The sequence below is a fragment of the Marmota flaviventris genome, chromosome 10, assembly GCF_047511675.1.
Source record: "Marmota flaviventris isolate mMarFla1 chromosome 10, mMarFla1.hap1, whole genome shotgun sequence".
Classification (NCBI taxonomy): domain Eukaryota; kingdom Metazoa; phylum Chordata; class Mammalia; order Rodentia; family Sciuridae; genus Marmota; species Marmota flaviventris.
This window is the reverse complement of record NC_092507.1, coordinates 70,997,774-71,017,716: the sequence shown is the minus strand read 5'-3', so window position 1 is coordinate 71,017,716 and position 19,943 is coordinate 70,997,774. Positions and strand designations below refer to the sequence as shown.

The following is a 19,943-nucleotide window of genomic DNA, read 5'->3' as shown; positions in this document are numbered from 1 at the left end:
TTTAGGTATAGCACTCAAACACTCACCAGGGAAGCTCCCCTCTCCAGAGAATTAAACCTCCCAACTTCAGTACAGGTGGGAGCAGGATAGATGACCAGGGACCTGAAACTGGAGAAAGGATCTGGCAATTTAATTCTTACAGAGAAAAAACTTAAACCCTCTAGCTTCATTTGCTCTGAATTGATTTATAAATCACTAATTTTGGAGGTCATATAGCTCAACAATACATTAGTTGTTTCCTGCTAGTCTTATTGTAGGTAACATTTCTAACAGGAGAGTTATGATGATAAGCCTAGGTTACTTTTCAGGTACCTGAAGGCTTCTTTTGCTGAAAACAATAACTCTTCACTTGTGTCTATGGTTGTACCGTACGTGACTAGAATCAGATGAAAAGGCTTGGCATCTGTTGTGGTTTGGATGTGAAGTGTTCCCTAAAAGATCATGTGTGAGACAATACAAAATGGTCTGGAGGTAAACTGATTGGGTTGTAGCCTTAATCCAATCAGGAATCAATCCCTGATGGGATTAACTGGATGGTAACTGGAAGCAGGTGGAGTGTGGCTGAAGGAAATGGAGCATTAGGGGCATGGCTATAGGGTATATATGTTGTATCTGAAGAGTGGAGCCTCTTGGCTTTTTGATCATCATGTGAGTCATGCTCTTCTGCCATGATGTTCTGCCTCACTTCCAGGGCAGAGGAATGGAGTCAGCCTTTGATGAACTAAGACCACTGAAACCAAGAACCCGCAAATAAACTTTTCCTCCTCTAAAATTGTTCTGGTAGGGTCATTTAGTTCCTGCAGGGAAATAGATGATAAAAGAGCATCTCTCTATTCATACGGTGTCTGTCTCCTTTATTGCCTTAACTTTTGAGTCAGATTCTACTCAGCTCTGTACATATACTTGTTTAACATTTGAGAAATGGTTTGTCCAAAACTATGAAATAGGGTTAACTTGACTTTGACTTGCCTTGTTTCCCCTGTTCCCAAGGGTAAAGACACCTACAAGCCACCATGACAGGAAACACCAGGCCATGAAAGGAGTGAAAATGGCCCTGGGTACCTGAAAGATCTCCACTTATTCCCAGAAAACATATTCCTCTCCTTTTCTAGTCTATCCTTCTCATTATTCCTATCCTGTAAACTCCTCAAGCCCCTGGGGCTGAGAAGTCCATCTGCAAACCGCTGTCCCTTTTCTCCATTTGTAGCCACTGAATCTGGGTTCACTAACAAATGCTTTTCAAGCAGCCTTCATCTATTTCTTTGCTTTCTCATACTAATGCTTTCCAGCTTCCGGCATTTTGTTGCTGTCATCTTGTGTCCTGGTGGGTCTGGGTTTTTCCTGAGTTTGAACAGGGAGGAAGTTGTATTTCAGCCTCCACCCTAACTCAGCACTTAACCCAACCACAGCAATCTTTCTGGCCACTGCATCTATATTGCTGCGTCATCAGCTTCAAAGACACCCTACTTCTCCATTTTGGTGTCTTCCTCTGTCCTTAGGCTCCACAAGGAGTACCAAACAACCGTGACACAGATCCGCGTGCCACTCGCTGGAACGAGCCGCGGAGCGGGTATTTATCCGGTTCAGCCGCCCACGCGCTAGGCCTGCCGGCCGGACTCCCGCAGGCTGCGGGGACCTTCCCGGGCACCGTCCCAACGCCGGTAGTCGAGCGCCGACCCCGCTCCGCGCCTGGCAGGCCGAGCTCCCCAGCTGGTATGTCGTGGCCCCAGCTCCCGCGCCCGCGCCTCCTCGCTCGCGCGCCCCGCCTCCTCGCTCGCGCGCCCCGCCTCCTCGCTCGCGCGCCCCGCGGCTACTCGAGGCTTGCTCTGCTGCTCTTGTTGGCGCTGGCGCCGCTGCTCGCGGCGGGGACGCACTGCCCGTGCTCGGAGCCCGAGCTCTGCAGCCCGATCCAACACCGCCCGGACTTTGAGGTCAGCGTCGCTTTTCTGCGCTTCCGGGTCTGGCCCTCAAAGCCCGGAGAGAAGTTAGAATGGGACGGAGCCCTACCTAGAGGTGGTGGTGGTGCTGACACCTACTTTGACCACTCGCCGGAAGGCTGTCCTGTTTACAGATTGCCTACAATTTATGGATGAGGAAACTTGGGCGCAGACAGGTTGAGGAACTGCTTCCAAGTCTCACAGGCTAAGCGGCTGCCTGGATGGGCAAGTGTTCAGATCCTCAGCTGGCCCACTCCTTTCATCACCCTGCTCTGCTTCCTGGGGCAGCACCGGGGTGTATACACAAGGAGAGTAGGGTGATAGGGTGATCCATTTATTGGCTTCCAAGAGAAAGAGGATTTAATATGAAGAATTTTAGCACTCCAACAGTACATTGGAAGGCAGGATGTTCTCCCTACCTTTAGTTTTTATACTTATTAGCCCTTAGCACCCCCACACCACCAAGAAATTTATTTTATAGCACACCAGCCTGTTTAATTTTTTTGGTACTGGGGATTGAACCCAGGGGCGTTTAACCATTGTGTCACATCCCCAGGTCTTTTAAATATTTTATTTAGAGACAGGGCCTAGCTGAGTTGCTTCAGGCCTCCCTAAATTGTTACAGCTGGCTTTGAGCTCATGATCCTTCTGCCTCAGCCTCCTCAGCCGCTGGGATTACAGTCCTGTGACACCCCGCCAGCCAAATCTAACAGTTTATAAGGCTTCTGGCAAACACCCTTTCCGAAGCAATATGAAAACCATCCGGAGTTTGATGACTGGCAGGAATTGGAGGCAAAGAGATCAGAAAATTTAGTCCAAAGAATCCTTGTTTGTAGAAATAGAAACAATTCCTAGCTCTTAAATTAGTTTATTAATTTTGAGGCAGGGGCATTTAAATGCCAATTTTAAAAAGTACATATACATACTTTAGGAAAAGAAATAGAATTGGTGAAAGTATTTTGGAGAGCCTACCTAGTGTGGAAACTTAACATCTTCCTGAAACAAAAAATTTAGACCAATTAAATAGCAAAGAACAATTCATGATTCTTGGTAGCACTCAAACCATAAAAAGCTCAGAGAAGTCCAAAGTGTAAGGCTGGCTATTATCTGCTGAACATGGAAACAAAGTAATTACTTGATTGGCTCTAGGTAGGTATTTGTCTATATGGGTATGATCTGGTGGAAAGTTCCTGCTTAGAGGTTAGTTGGTTACTGATTGGTTAAGTTTATTTCCTTTTACTGTTTATATTGGTTCACACTTTGCTTAAGTGGGAATCCGAGGCACTGGAGCTGTTTCAGCTGAATGACAAGCCAATTAAGCTGTTTTTGTTTAACAGTCTGATTTTTTTTTTTTTTTTTTTTGTAGCTTACAATATTTGGGCCATGTAGTGTTTGTGGGTATTTTAAGAAATCAGTTTTATAAAGAAGCAAAATTATGTATTATTTGTATGTTCATAGTAAATGGATCCTTTATTGGCTTTTTTTTTTTTTTGTATTTAAGTAGGAAGTCTAGATTATGTGGCTTCCTCCCACAATTGATTATATATAATAAATTATATGTAACTGGGGGGAGTTGAGGGCTGGGAATTGAATGCAAGGCCTGTGCATACTAAGCATTCACTCCTAGCCTAAATCACAATATGGCTTTCCCATATTTTCCATTGGTTCATCCAATTATTAATTTTTTTAAAGAATTTCTATTATATCACAGGCTCTCAATAGTTTCTTTAAATATTTATTTTTTAGTTATAGTAGGAGACAATATATTTTTTCTTTTTTTATGTGGTGCTGAGTATTGAACCCAGTGCCTCACTCATGCTAGGTGAGCACTTTACTTCTGAGCCACAACCCCAGCCCCTCAAGAGTTTTTCCCCCAATAGATTGAACTTATGTTAACTTATTTTTTCTCAATAGTTTTTTTAAAAAACAAATTCAGCCTTAACTATCAGAATTAAAATTGGGATGTTTTGATAGAAATATGAGTCCAAAGACAATGAGCCATTCAGTTGCACATTTTGTAATTTTTATTATTTCATTGTGCTGTTGCTTAGCAGAAAAATGAGTTGTACAAAGATACTTCTGAAAAGTTAAAAAAAAAAAGGGGGGGAGGGTTGAGAAAATTAAGAGATTTCTAACTTTTAAAGTTGATGTTCCCCTGGGCCTCTCCCACACCCATTCTCACAATAGCTTCCATCGTCAATCTCTTTTTAGAGCAAATCTTATGCCCCTCCTCTGCTTCAAACTAATGGATTCCCATCTATCCTAGGTTATAATCCAAAATTCTGTGGTCTAAAAACTACATGATCTTGCCAAATAACCCAGTTGTATGTGATTCCACATAAAGTGAAGGTTTCTGTGTTCTACATGATTATCTCACTTTCAGAGTCTCAAAATCCTTCTGAAGTGTAGGGACTTTGGATTTTTTGTTCTTTCATCTGAGAATGTTTTTTTTTTTTTTTTTTTTTTGTCCATTAGAACCTTCCTCCCTTGTCATTCTACAGATTTTAGTCCTCCCCATCTGGGAATTTTCCTGCCCCACCTGGCTAGTGGGTCCCCTTTAATATAGTGTTATGACTACGTGTATTTGTTTAAGGCCAGGAGTATTGTTGTAACTGATTAACTCCCAATGGACCTGGTGTGTCTTGTTAACCACTATATCCTTAGTGCCTTGCAAAATACCACCCTCCCATTGTATTGAAATTCAGTAAATATTTGCTGAATCAGTTAGTACCTTGGGATAAAACAAACATGATTAGTAAAATTTCAGAGCTTCTACAATTAGCTGGGAGGGAAATACTGGAGAAACACAGCATCAGCTCTTAGGATTGAATTGTAATAGTATTCTAAGAAGTCACCCTCATCAAAAAACATATAGTAACAAATGCAGTAACTATGGCTTCATCAGTAGCAGCCAGAAACCTGAGTATTAACAAACTCCTTTCCCTTGCCTTGCTCATTCCATTAGTCACAAAGTCCTGTTAATTAGCTGCCTCTAATTCTCCCAGATCTGTTCAATTACCTCACTCATCTCCAGTGCTCCATCCACATCATCTCTTGCATAGATTCATGCAAGAGCTTCTCTATTATGCCTCCAGCTTTGGCCCCTCTTTAATCCATTTCCCACTTCAGCTCAAGAGATTTTTCTAAAGTGAGTACTTTCTCATTTTAAAAACTTACTATTCTCTTCCTTTTACTCACAATAAGTACCAACTTTTCCACATGGCTTACAAGTCTCTTCATGACTGAACCCCTACCTACCACACTCTGGTTCTTTTCTATGTTCTCTTTCTAAACTCTAGGCATGGCCACACTAAATAGTTACCCAACCATTATGCTCTTTCTGCCTCCAGACCTTGTCACATGCACTATTTCTTCCTGGCCTGTCCTCCACTTTCCAGACCTGGCTAATTACTCTGCCACCAATTACACTGGGACCCTTATATCTTATTCACTTTTGGACCCTCAGTGCCTGATATAATGCTTGGTATATTGTGATATTTAATATTATTTTGGGTGGTTATCATGATATTCTTGATTTAAATGATGGTGCTTATCCCTGTTTTTCTGGCAGGTATTTGTATTTGACATTGGAGGGAAAACTTGGAAATCTTATGACTGGTCACAGATTACAACTGTGGCAGTTTTTGGAAAATATGACTCAGAACTTATGTGCTATGCTCATTCAAAAGGAGCCAGAGTAGTTCTGAAAGGTATGTGTGTGTTTTGTTTTTTTTTTTTTTTACCAGATATAAGTGTTTAGCCAGTTAGTAAATTTACCTATCATTTGTTATAGTTTTTACTAGGAAAATATATATATATATACATACATATATACATATATATGTATACCCGACTGAAAAAAAGGATATATATATATATTTTTTTTTTTTTTTTTTTTCCCAGTTGGGTACATACCTGTAATCCCAGCTACTTGGGAGACTGAGGCAGGAGGATCACAAGTTCAGGCCAGCCTCAGCAATTTAGTAAGACCCTACCTTAAAAAATAAAAAGGGGTAGAGATGTAGCTCCATGATAGGGTACTCCTGGGTTTAATCCATAGTATTTTAAAAAATTCCTTTTTTCTGTTCATCTATTTTTTTTTTTTAAAGAGAGAGTGAGAGAGGGAGCGAGAATTTTTTAAATATTTATTTTTTAGTTCTCGGCGGACACAACATCTTTGTTTGTATGTGGTGCTGAGGATCGAACCTGGGCCGCACACATGCCAGGCGAGCGCGCTACCCCTTGAGCCACATCCCCAGCCCCTGTTCATCTATTTTTTTCAAACTTTAAAATTAATCTTACATACTACTAACTCCATTTCACAAATACAGATGTTTTTAAAGAATTAAATAAACTACTTCATGGTTTTGAGTAAAGCATGACTGCTAAATTAGCATGTTGACTTTTAGTTAGTAATAGGCCACAATTTCTGCTTCTAGTTTGGGAATTTTATTTGTAATAGTTATTTTGGAGATTAGCGAGCAATAGCTTTATGTCATTTTAGTACATGATTTCTCCATTTGGAAAACTTAGATTAGGGCTTATATTCCAAAATAATGAGATGTTTTAAAGAAATTTTGATTTCTTTGAAAATGGGTTTGTGAAATAAATAGCACTGAACTGTGAAACACATATATATACACACAAAAGATGTCTATTTCTTTCACAGGAGATGTGTCCATAAAGGATATCATTGATCCTACTTTCAGAACATCCTGGATAGCTCAAAAACTGGATTTGGCCAAAACACAATATATGGATGGAATTAATATAGATATAGAGCAAGAAGTTACTTGTTTATCACCTGAATATGATGCATTAACAGCATTAGTCAAAGAAACCACAAACTCTTTCCATCGTGAGATTGAGGGATCACAGGTACACTTTCATTTATTTTTTTAGAAACTCCATATTTTCCTCTAAAAATGAAGGTATGACTAATATAATGTTTATAGTGATGGAATGGGAAAGAATTTTGAATTTTGTCACCTATTTTCTAAAAAAAAATTTTTTTTTTTTTTTTTTTTTTTTGGGGGGTACTAGGGATTGAACTTAGGGGCACTCGACCACTGAGCCACATCCCCAGCCCTATTTTGTATTTTATTTAGAGACAGGGTCTCACTGAGTTGCTTAGCACCTCACTTTTGCTGAGGCTAGCTTTGAACTTGTAATCCTCCTGTCTCCCAAGCCACTGGGATTACAGGCATATACCACCACACCCAGCATGGAAGTATTAATTTTATTATTTAAGGAATTTTACAGTACTAAGTGGTCTCCATTCAAACCAAAATATAACACTGGGATTACTCTACCTGCTTGCCTTGCAGTGGGGGTATGGATATTGGATAGGCAATGGGCAATAAGAATCAGGGAGGTTCTACCTGGCTTTAACCAGTGCAGGATAGAAACAGCTGGTGCCTAAGGGTTGAGGTAGTTCTGGGAAAATGTCTCCCTTGCTCCATAGTCTGATTTACTTGTGAAGTAGTCAAGGTACAATAAAGCTCAAAGGATTTATTCCATAGAACTCATTGGAGCTATGACAATAGGCAGTATACTTCCCCATTTCCATAATGAGCATGATTAGAGCAGATCATAACACAGGCATTTTGCCAGGCAATGTGTTAGTAACAAGATAATAACCGATTCTCAATCCTGGCCACATATCAACATAACCAGGGGTCTTAAAAAAGAATAAACACTTGGATGTGCATACACATATATACTGGAGACTCACTCCCAATACTTACTATTCAGAAGGTTTTGGGTAAGTCCAGAATCCATAATTTAAAAAAAAGTTTCATAGATGATTATAATTAAGAACTACTAGGTTAGACAATGGAAGATTGTTTCCAGGATACCCTGTGAATACCAAAATCTGCAGATGCTCAAGTCCCATACATAAAATGGTATATTTGCATATAACCTATGCACAAACTTCTGCATACTTTAAATCATCTCTACATTATTTATAATACCTAATACAAGGTAAATGCTACATACACAGATTTTATTACTGTATTATTTAGGGAATGAGGACAAGAAAAAGTCTATACATGTATGTACAGACTTGTATGTATAGACTTGGTATATAATTTAAAATAATATTTTTGATCTGTGCTTGGCAGAATCCACAGATGCAGAACTAATTCATGTATGTTTATTCCATGACAGAACATTGTAAATTCTATGTTCCTAAACTGGTATCAAAATCAACTATAAGTGCTTGTTTAAAATTTCCTGAGATCAGGTGGTACACGCCTGTAATTCCAGCAACTTGGGAGGCTAAGGGTAGGACGATCACAAGTATTAGGCCAGCTTCAGCAGTTAACTGAGGCCTTAAACAACTTAGTGAGACTCTGTCTCAAAAAAATAAGCAAAAAGGGCTGGAGATGTAGCTCAGTAGTAAATTTCCTGAGATTGATTCAATAGTTCTGTGTTGGGGAATTGCATTTTTACCAAGTGCCCTAGGTGATTTTGGTGTAGTTTGTCATCAAGAATTTGAGAATCACTGGAAAATAATAAATGATATGGGGACTGACAGCTCTATGATTTTATAAAAGTAGGGTATGTTTGGAATTTAGCTTTTCAGATGAGTACAATCAAGAATATCCCTGGCATATAGGGCACTATACCTTTTGTTCCTCATAAGTTTTGGTCTCAGAAAAGTTTCCTTATTTCTCTAAATAGTTGTTACTAGTAGGTTAGAATTGGTAACTACCTATTTGCCATTTCTGATTAAGTTGTAGTGAAAAGGCAAGATCAAAGAGGTTGAGCAAAGACTTTACAAAGGAAAATCTATTTCCATGTTTGAGAGGTAAGTAAAACAATTTGGACTGCTATGTCAAGTTTATACTAGATGAATTAGTTGGAGGTACAGTTGAAAAGGTAGTCCATATTATGAAGATCCAGAATATTACACTGAAGAATGTGCATTTTATTCTGTATGGAAAAGGTTGTATGGGTAGAAGTGTGTTTGGGGAGATTATTCTACAATTGTATATAAAACTAGAGGAGAAGGAAGACTAGATAAGTACTATTACAATTATCTAGGAACTTAAAGTTTACATTTTGGATTGGGATGAGAGATCACTAACATTCAGCAAATGTTCAATAAATATTTGTTGAGTTAATTAAGAACAAGGAAGGGCAGAACAACTGTGAGAGGCCACTCAAATAATTTATTTGATTTGGGGTATGAAGGAAGGAAAAGAGTCAGAAGATGGCTCAAAAGTTCTTAAACCAAGTTGGGTGTGGTTGCGCATGCCTGTAATCCCAGTTCAAAGTCAGCCTCAGCAAAAGTGAGGTGCAACTCAGTTGAGACCCTGTCTCTAAATAAAATACAAAACAGGGCTGGGCATGTGGCTCAGTGCCTCTGAGTTCAATCCCCAGTATCTTCCACTGCCAAAAAAAGGTTCTTAAACTGATGATAAGAAAAGAAAAGAAAAGAAAAAAAAAGATCAAAATAGAATCTGGAGTGGGAAATAAGTTTGGAGGAAAGATTGATGATTTAAGTTCACAATATCGTTGTCATGGAATGAAGAGCTAGAAATGCCTTTGAAGAGTTTTTATACTCTCATTTTTATAGGTGAGAAAACAAACTCAGATATCTTAAGTGACTTAGTAGTGGCAAAGACCAAGTTATAACAGGGCCAAGACTGTATAGAACCCAAGTCTTTTGATTTCTTGTCTAATATGCTAATACTACTTCCTCAAAAATAGAAGGTTAATTGTAACAGGAAATTCAGGTGAATATACTTAGTATTCAGAAGATTTTTATCTGCTTAGAGGTAGTCATTTATTTTATCTGTTTTACTATTAGTTTTTGTTTTGAAATAGGAGGTAGTAAAAAAGTAGGGTCCAATATGTACAAATTTCACTTCATAAGCTATTTTGTGGTAGAACTATTGGGGAAAGCTTATACTTGTAAAGCACAGCCTTCTTGAATGTGAATTAAAGCTTTGAGAATACTTAGAGCTTTGAGAAAGTCTTGAAATGAGTTATGCCAAAGCATAAAAAATACCTAAAGTATTTTCAATTTTTTAAGTTAATCAATAAGTGTTTACTGAATGCCTAATTAAGAAAAAACAACTTTTAGTGATAATATTGAACATTTATACACATTAACATAAAATTAATATTTGGTTAAGGCAATAAACAGATATTTTAAAGAGATATCCTTATTGAATGATGGCTTACCATTCAAAATGAAAGATAATATATCACTCATTTTATTTTGAATATTTCCATAAAATAAGACCATTTAAATTCTTTCTTTGTTCAACATTTTGAGTTGATTAATTTATACCTGTGTGACAAACCATTCACTAATCTCTAAATGTAATAATAATGGGTCTAACCTACCATATAAGGTAATTGTGACTCATGGGCTCAAATGCAATTAGGCTATGCTAACAACTTTTGTATCTAAAATTTTTTAGTGTGCCTTTACTCTCTAATTGTTCAGTAGTCCTACCACACCCTATTGCCATTAAACCTGCTTCTTTCAATCACTTGTATTAGCCCAGCTTCTGAAGACATTTGGATTTAAATTTCCTCATCTATACAGTGCCCCAGTTCTGATCACTGTATATCCAAATACATGTCTAGACCAATCCAGTGTAGTAAAAAGGACATATTTTGTAGAACTCTTCTATTTCTATGAGTGTCAAATCCTTTATTCATATATGATAAAAGCAGTTCTTTTTTCTTGGGTAGCATGAGACAGGAGAATAATTTTAAAAACCATCTGGTGTAATGTGCATGTTTGATCATGGTACATAAAATGACATATGTGTTTTTACACAGGTAACCTTTGATGTAGCTTGGTCTCCAAAAAACATAGACAGAAGGTGTTATAATTACACTGGAATTGCAGATGCTTGTGACTTTCTGTTTGTGATGTCTTATGATGAACAAAGTCAGATCTGGTCAGAATGTATTGCAGCAGCCAATGCTCCCTATAATCAGACAGTAACCGGTAAGAATCCATGAATGGTCATTTATTAGTAACATTAATTCCAGAACTTTGTGCTTTATATACCTATATTTCAGAAATTCTTAGTTATTTATGTACCCTTTCTATTTGTGAAGCTTGCTTGAAACATATAAAGATCATTTAATCCAGAGAGATTTAGTCTTTACAAAAAGTTTCAAAGTTTCAAAGTTCTCACTTAAGTCTTCTAAGAATTGTCCTAACCTTGTGAGATAGATATATTACCATTAACCCTCCATTATAGATGAGATGAAAGGAGTTAGTTCTAATGGTCTCACAACTATTAAGAATTCTACAGTTGTGATTTAAAAGTCCAATAAGCTTGTCATGAAACCACATGAAGAAGATTATCTAGAATATGACAGGATACTTTTTTGTTAAAATAATTGTTAAGTAATTTAACATCAAAGACAGTTATAATATGGGTACATACCATTTATAATTAATAGGATTGATTTATCTTATTATTATAATACATAAAAATTATATTCCTGTAAGAATTAAGAGTACTTCTGAACTGTTGTTCACATGATATTGTCTTTGAATTATCCTTTACAAAGTTGGATTGGTTTGTATTCCATTAATCGGTAGGATAAAAGATAGCTATCTTTTGTACTCAACTGAATTGCTAGGATAGTTGGTATTGAGATTTAGTTGTTAATTTATAAGTAATTTTTTTTTCTTTTCATACAGAGGTCAAAATCTTAGAAGCCAGCCTGATTTTAATGTAATCTAATTTGAATAGAATAGTCTGATCATAAGCATATACTATTTAAATTTGAAAAATAACCACTTTTTCTGTTAAAATTACAAAATAATCTGGGATTCTCAAACAATGTTTCATGGAAGAGATTAATTTTAATCACTATACTGCTCTTTTTCAAGTGTTTGGGAAATAAAACATATCCTACCCTTCTTTGGGATTTAAGGGCAGAGTAAATATTAAAGGCTCTGAAAAGCAATAAATTTATGTAGCTCAACATTCTAGACAGTCTGGAAGTATCTCTATAGCATTGGGCAAGAAAATGATTGATGTACTAGAATTTGTTCATTTTTTTCTTTTTGCTTCCTACAAGTACAGATTATTTACTATAGAATAAGAAACATTTCTTTACCCAGGCTATTGCTAGGATACTTAAAGGATATTGTAAACATGGAATGCTTGTACTTTTTATAAGAAATTCTGAGTGCATCACTGCCAGAAAGCTTAAGATTTATAGAAATTTTATGAAACTTTAGAATATCAAACTTATCATATCTTAGCAGTGAACAGATAACATCAGCATATTTTCCTGTAGTGAATCATTCTTTCTGCAGTTAGATTTTGTGAAGTTTGCCTTCTTTGATTCAAAAAGAAGTGGGTATAAAGCAAGATATGGATTTATAATTCTTAAGGGATTAATTTTATAATATTAGAGAAACACTATTAGTATTTTGCATAAATGTTTTTATGAACTTAGATTGTGGGTGGTTGCATGGCTTCTATGAACATATTAATAGATATTGAAAAGGAAAAACGTTTTTTTCTCTCTCTCCTTGACTAGGGTATAAAGACTATATCAAGATGGGCATTAACCCTAAGAAACTTGTGATGGGTATTCCTTGGTATGGTTATGATTATACCTGCCTGAATCTTTCTGAGGTAAGAACAAGTCATTTGTTATTCATTTTTTTCCAATTATATATTTAGAGCCTCTTTTGTTTCATTAAGAATATATTGAAAACTTAAAAATTTATTTTAAATTATTTAATCACATGGAAGCTTCTGAATGTCATACATTTTCATCTCATAACGAAATTTCTTTAACTTTTATTCTGTATGGTCAGTTTTCTTTTTGTTGCATGTTTTATTTATAATAAATAGCTTTGTTTGATAATCTATAACATGAATATTTTTTCATTTCTAGGATCATGTTTGTACCATTGCAAAAGTCCCTTTCCGGGGCGCTCCTTGTAGTGATGCTGCAGGACATCAGGTGCCCTATAAAACGATCATGAAGCAAATAAATAGTTCTATTTCTGGAAGCCAATGGAATAAAGAACAGATGGCTCCTTATTATAACTACAAAGTAAGACTTTTTACAAGTTATGAACATTTATTCTGTTAATTTTCATATAACTATATACATATTTCTAAATTTTTAAAGTTTGTAGATGGACACAATACCTTTAGTTTATTTATTTATATGTGGTGCTGAGGATCGAACCCAGTGCCTCATATGTGCTAGGTAAGCTCTCTACCACTGAGTTGTAACCCCAGCCCCTCTGTATAACTATATATTTTTATAATTAGACATTTGGTGTAAGAATTTCCATCAGTTTTAGAGTACAACATGCAGACTACTGTTTACATATAAACTTGACTTTGAATCTGTGTAATCAGGAACTTTAGTTTTCTGGCAGAGCAGTACTCTGCTTTGCCACTCAATTTAGATGATGCTATAAAAACATGCATCTTACAAATACGACTTCTTAACAGTTGACAATAATGTTACAAAATTTGCTTTTGAAAGGGCTTTGGGCCAAAATAGGTTACTAAACTCTGGAAGCCTACATTTCAATGTAACCTAAAGATTCTGATGAGACTCTTTGTTTGGATCCTTTGAACTCATCTCTTTTAGATCTCCACACATTATATAATAGGTTACTGTGATCTATAGTCATCTTTCTATGCTGAAGAGCACCAGAATTTATTCCTTCACTCTGTGTTTTGGTACACACATTTTTGAAGTTATAGAATTCAGAAAACGTTTTTGATGACCCTTGAAGGCCATTTAATTGTATTTAAGAAAACAATCCAGTTATAATTCTTTTGTTCCTCTTTTTTATTATAAAATTCTGTAATCAAAGTCAAGTTTCTGTTGTGTGAAAAGAATTCATTCTGCTTTCTTCTGCTGTTTCAGCCCTAGCAGCTTCATTTTGGACTCAATATTCTGGAAGGACTGTATGCTTTAATCAGGCCTAAATCAATCAATTTGCCCTTCCTTCCTTCACTATTTTGAGACATTTGAAATTTCTCATTAACTATCAAAAAAGCTCAAAGTACTAAGTAGGATGGTGGCAAATTCAAAATTATGTCTTTGATCTTCAAAGATTTTTCATATTTAGGTGCAGGTTTTGCAAGCTGTCCTTTGATAGTGAATAACAACTGTTACTACAGCATGTATGGCTTTGTTTAGAACCTAAAAATATTAAAGGATAGGTACAAGATTTAGGATGCAATATGCTTGTATGAAATGAATCTACTATACTTATTAATTTACCAAGTTAGTCATCTTAGGAGAACATTCTAACTCCAGAAGTACTACCATAGATAAAAATTGGTTGGCATTTATTCACAATTGCAGTTTCCCAGAGGAATATAAATATTAGTAAGTTACTCTTAGTCCCAGGTCTATTTTTACCTCGTATCTTTTTTCTCCTTTCTTTACTATTTTGCCTAGGTCTGCTCCTTTCCTTTTTCCTCTATCTTTTTTTTTTTTTTTTGAGGTGGGTACCAGGGATTGAACTCAGGGGCACTTGACCACTGAGCCCTATCCCCAGTCCTATTTTGTATTTTTATTTAGAGACAGGCTCTCACTGAGTTGCTTAGCTACCTTGCTTTTTGCTAAGGCTGGCTTTGAACTTGCAACCCTCCTGCCTCAGCCTCCTGAGCCAGTGGGATTATAGGTGTGTGCCACTGCACCTGGCATTCTCTATCTCTTATCCAGTAGCTTATGTGCTTTCTGAGAGAGAACTATACAGAGTAGAACTCGAGAGTATAAGATCAGGCTGGGCGCAGTGGCGCATGCCTATAATCCTAGCAGCTTGGAAGTCTGAGGCAGGAAGATTGTGAGTTCAAAGCCAGCCTCAGCAACTTAGTGAGGCCCTAAGAAACTAGCGAAACCCTATCTCTTAAATAAAATATAAAAAGAGCTGGGGATGTGGCTCAGTGGTTGAGTGCCCCTAGGTTCAATCCCCAGTGAGAGAGAGAGAGAGAGAGAGAGAGAGAGAGAATAAGATCAGAATCTAATTAATGATTCTTAATTGGGCCTGTGTTAAATTACCTATTAAGTCATGCCTAACAGTCTCTTAGAATCCATTCTGTACAACCAGGAGAAGTGGGTACTTTCCTCCTCCATCGTCATTACCTTTTGATTTGGCTGATTCATCTTTTAAAAAACCCATCTGGTAAGCTCCTAGCTAGGCACACTTCCAGGAACTGTAGGGAATACAAAAATGTATGTAAGCTGGTTTTAAAGGACCAGAGCAGTAGTTCCTCCTACCTTCAGCTGCATATCATAATACCTAATGAACATACACAAAACAAACAAATATACATCTCAGCACTATTGCTGGAGGATTTTGATTCAATAGATTTCATATGGTGTGGGGCCCAGAAATCTGGGGTTTTGTAGAGGTGGGGATTGAATGCAGGGCTTTGCACATGCTAGGCAAGTGCTCTATCACTGGCCCATACCCACAGCCCCAGGATCTATATTTTTAAAACCTTTACAATGATTCAGATATACATCTTGGTTGACAATCATTGCATCAGATCAAGGAGAGAATTTTAGGGAACATGAGAAGAACCTTAAATAATCTACATTAAGAGACTCATTTGTATAATCTTTGTTGTTAAAAGTGCCTTAAACAATAATCTCTAGGAAATAGCAGATATAGAACCATGGAATAATAAAGCAGGAAAGTATTGTGCTGTGAAGTTTGAATAATTTGCTTTTTGAATAATTTGATTTAAGAAACCTTTTTCCCTTTTACTGTACTAAATACCTTAAGTTTCCATTTTAATTTATTTGTGTAGGATCATGCTGGATATTTTCATCAAGTGTGGTATGATAACCCTCAGAGCATTTCTCTGAAGGCAGCATATATACAAAACTATGGTTTACTGGGCATCGGCATGTGGAATGCAAACTGTCTTGACTACTCAAAAGATGCTATAGCCAAACAGCAAACTGAAGAAATGTGGAAAGTCTTAAAGCCAAAGCTGTGACAGAGAAAAACATCTTGTTAAACTCTGAAGATTTAAAAATTATCTGTATAAATAGATCTGTTTCCTGAAGAGATTAAAAAATACATGCATTTTTGTCATGTTGCTATATATTTAGTTACTAATATACTGAAAAAAAAAAACCAGATAAAGAATAAAGAAATGGTTTGATGGAATTTGAAAGAAAGAAATAAAAATCTTAAATACCCAGAAACCTAAAGGCATGAAACAAATCAAACTTACATGTTAAATCTTCCTCTTTAGTGTGTTTCAGCATTATAATTAGGAAAAATTATACATATTTTTAAAACTAGCATTTTGACCCATAACTTGAAGTAGAAATTGTTTGCTTAGAATAGAGTTTTAAAAATATAGCCTTTGAGAAGAAGTTTGTTTTGTACTCTTTTCCCAATAAATTTTAAACATGAAATTCAGTGTCTTCTGTTTAGGTTCATCAAAATGATGAAAATAATTTTTCTGCTTTCTGATTCGATATAGTACATACTCATATTCTTTGAGGTATTTGAAATAATGTCAACTTCCTGACAGTGAATAAAGAAAAAAAAGAAATACTAAGAATTAAATGTACTCACAAAATACAAAACAGAAGATAACAGTAATATTGTGAATTAGTAAATTAGAGCTACTTAATATTTTCCAAACCAATTATTTTTATGAGGCTTATGTGCGGAATGTTTTTACAGTAGGAATAATGGCGTTGAACTTGACTCTAGTCACTATTATTTGCACTTCCAATTATTCAGTTACCTTCATTTATGAACATGTAGAATTTATTTCTTGGCTAGTTTTCAAGGTTAAAAATTTCTTTTTCTGCATCTGCATCTTACTTTTAATTATCTAAAGATGTTGAGTTCTCAACTAGTTCCTTTCTCTAAAAGATTAATTTTATGCAGAGGACTTTCCTAAACATAAAGAAATCCGTGTTCTTTCATAAGGTAATTAAGAATTTCATTGTGCTGCACTGGTTCCTGTGAATAGAGATTAGAATTTTGCATCCTGGAACTCTAGATTTATATTAATCCTGTCTTTCCAGCACATCATCCCTTCCTATAAGTTGTTTATTACAGAATAAAATTAACCTATTATGTATTAAATTACTTCATGTTTCTAAAAGAATCTCTATTTTTCTAAATTATTTAAAATGAGTTAATAAAAATTCTTAGATATTAATTTCTACCACTGTTATACAATTGCTTTTAGTCAAGATTTAATGAGCAAATTTAATCTTTCTATGTAAATACATAGTATTTATTAAAATGTATTTTCTTTGAAATTAGATGTTAGTTATATTAGCTCTTAAATTTTATCATTAACAAAAAGTAATTTTAAATTTATAAAATATAGTACTGCAAAATAATAGGTAATAGACTTGAAATCTGTTTAGCTTTATGCTACATCTAGTATTTCCTGAAACACTTTGTAATACCCACGTGAAAAGTAAAGAGAGACAAATCTTAGGATTTTTTAAAAATTTATTTTTAAACTGATACATTAATCTTAATATTTATATAATGTACTACAAGGAGAACAAGGTTTAATCTGTTCAAATAAATATTGAAAGTTTTCAACAAATAAGTTAAATTAACATACCTGATTGAGATTGTAAAGATGTATTGGTTTTCTTCTGTGCCATTTCAGCTTTCAGTGTTCGTAAGTCTGAAGCTGCTTGTTTTCTCATCTATAAAAATAATTACCTCTCAAAACTGAATTTCATTGTACCCTTCTAGGAGTAGATCAGAACTGTCAATTTTGTAACTGTTTTAACTGCCTTCTTTCATTTGCCTTCCAGCCTTTATTCCCTCTGGATTACTACAGCAAATTCATAGGTCATAAATCCTGTTTAATAACTATGCTTATATAACTAGGTATGTTATGAGATAATTTCATTTATTAGTATATACAGATAATACAACTGAACTGTCCTAAATAAGGTGAGAAGGAATTTTATATTTTTCTTAAGCTTCAAAAATCTGTTGCTATTAATGGGTAAAGAAAATAGTAGAAAAACAAAAACTCAGAAATACAAAAAACCCTTAATTCCTAGTCCTTAGGAACTAAACAGATATTTAAGAAATATAAAAGTTTTTACTCTGTGCTAAGCACTCTTCTAAATGTATTAATCCTTTGATTTTTTTCAAATTTTTATTGAGGCACATACTATTATTTATTATAAAATGGAATAAACTCAAGAAACTTAAGACTCAAGGAAACTAAGTATCTTGCTCAAGGTATAAAGTTAAAAAGTGGCACAGCCACCTGGGACCAGAGGCCTTGCTATTCCAGGTACTGTTGGTGGACAAACACCATTAGCATTATCTGCAAGCTTGTTAGGGATGAAGAATCTCAGGCTTCTCCAAGTCCTAGAGAGCCAGATGCTGCATTTTAAAACGACCTTTCCAGGTGATAGCACATTAAACTTCAAGAAACACTACTTATGCTATACTATCTTGAATAAATATGGTTGCAACAGACTTAGGCTAGATTGCTGTCCCTTAGTTCTGAATGTTATATGTAGGGATGTTTTGGGTAGTTCATTCAGAAATCAGTAAATATTATAGTATCTGTTAATGTGCCAATCAGGCACTATGGTTAAATATAGGAAATATTTTATAGTCTGTAAGCTGAAAACTTTGTTCTCTAGTAATTAAGGGGTTTTTGTATTTTGGAGTTTTTGTTTATTTTTCTTCTTCATTTGTCTTTATAATTTTATACTATTTACATGCAAAGCATATGTGATGTTTATAAGGTTAACATGTTCAAAGAAGGTGGGATCTAAGCATGCTTTCCAGAAGAAAAGAACATTGGGGAGTCATAACTGAAGGCTCTGGGGGCATTTTAATTACTCCTTTCTACTCACCCAACTATCTTTCAGTGTACATATTTCCATCTTGGCTTTCTCTCTAATACACTGAGTAAACACATGGTTTTCCTTCACTGTTTCTGAGTCTAGGTTGTATATGAATGTTTACTTCATAGTTTGTTAAAAATTGTCCTTTGATCTTTTTTTTCTCTTTTTTAACTTTTAAGCTTCTTAGTGCTGAACCAGGACTTAAACTCAAGAGTGCCGCTAAGTAAAAAGAATCTAGAAGTACACTATCCAGTGTAGTAGATAGGTGTCATATGTAGCTATTTAAATCAACTAAAGATTAATAAAATTTAAAATTCAGTTCCTCTGTCACACAAGCATTTCAAGGCTCAATATCCTAAGTGGCTAGTGGCTACCATATTGGATGGTGAGATATAGAACATCTCTATCTCCACAGAAAGTTCTGTTGGACAGTGATAAATCTAGAAGGGGTCATTATTCTGTGTTATAAAGCTTTCTGATAAAGAGTAAATGGAGGGCATTCCTGTAATTATCATTCTTATTTTTCTGTTCTGTGTATTATAACTTGTTTGAAAATGTATAATTCTCTGTTTTGTGTTCAACAAAAGAGCTTTTAAAGACATCTGTATTCTGAAATTATTCCTATGATGTGATAATCACAGTTTTTATCAAGTAAGTAAAATAGGCCCACAACCCTTTATTAAATATCTACTATATATAATGTCCTATGGAAGAAACAAAATGAATGAAGGCACAGTCCCGAAAGAACTTATCATCTAGTTTTACTAAGATTCATAGTAAAAACAAATAAAAAATATATATGAAAATAACTGGAGAGAATGAGATAATCCCCAAGTAGAGGGGAAGAAATTGAATGGGATTTCAGAGGAGAGGTCAGAAGTTTGTCATCGACTTATTTATGAATGACTCTAATATAGGAAAACTATCTTTAATATATTTTTTTTGAGACTAAACTGACTATAGTAAAATTTTATTATATTTTCCTTTGGCCTTGCTATAACCTACATCTTTTAAAAAAACATAGATTTTCATTCATGCTATTTATTGTTAAATAATAAACTTTAAAAAAAGTCAATCCTGACTATTCTTTTACTATCAATCAACACAAAGTTAAAACACCAAAATATTTTAGTGTCATTTCAAGATGAATGTTAT

At 35.2% G+C, this 19,943-nt stretch overlaps 2 protein-coding genes across 3 annotated transcripts in view; one reads left to right on the top strand and one right to left on the bottom strand.

The window, feature by feature from the left end:
- Positions 1-1,401: 1,401 nt before the first annotated feature.
- Ctbs (chitobiase) lies at positions 1,402-19,389 on the top strand. Its single transcript, XM_027935089.2, has 8 exons — positions 1,402-1,766; positions 1,809-1,931; positions 5,509-5,647; positions 6,607-6,815; positions 10,743-10,914; positions 12,474-12,571; positions 12,837-12,998; positions 15,731-19,389. Exons 1-8 carry the CDS (start codon positions 1,716-1,718, stop codon positions 15,920-15,922), a joined length of 1,146 nt encoding a protein of 381 aa, XP_027790890.2. The 5' UTR covers positions 1,402-1,715; the 3' UTR covers positions 15,923-19,389.
- Spata1 (spermatogenesis associated 1) overlaps positions 10,807-19,943 on the bottom strand; it is a 43,556-nt gene continuing 34,419 nt past the window's right edge. For both annotated transcript variants that reach the window (XM_027935087.2, XM_071617988.1), the window contains exons 13-15: positions 17,531-17,618; positions 15,060-15,130; positions 10,807-10,894 (exon numbers count right to left, since the gene is read on the bottom strand). In XM_027935087.2, the coding sequence (XP_027790888.1) occupies positions 15,108-15,130; positions 17,531-17,618 (111 nt within the window). In that variant the 3' untranslated portion in view covers positions 10,807-10,894; positions 15,060-15,107. The remainder of the gene's footprint in view (positions 10,895-15,059; positions 15,131-17,530; positions 17,619-19,943) is intronic.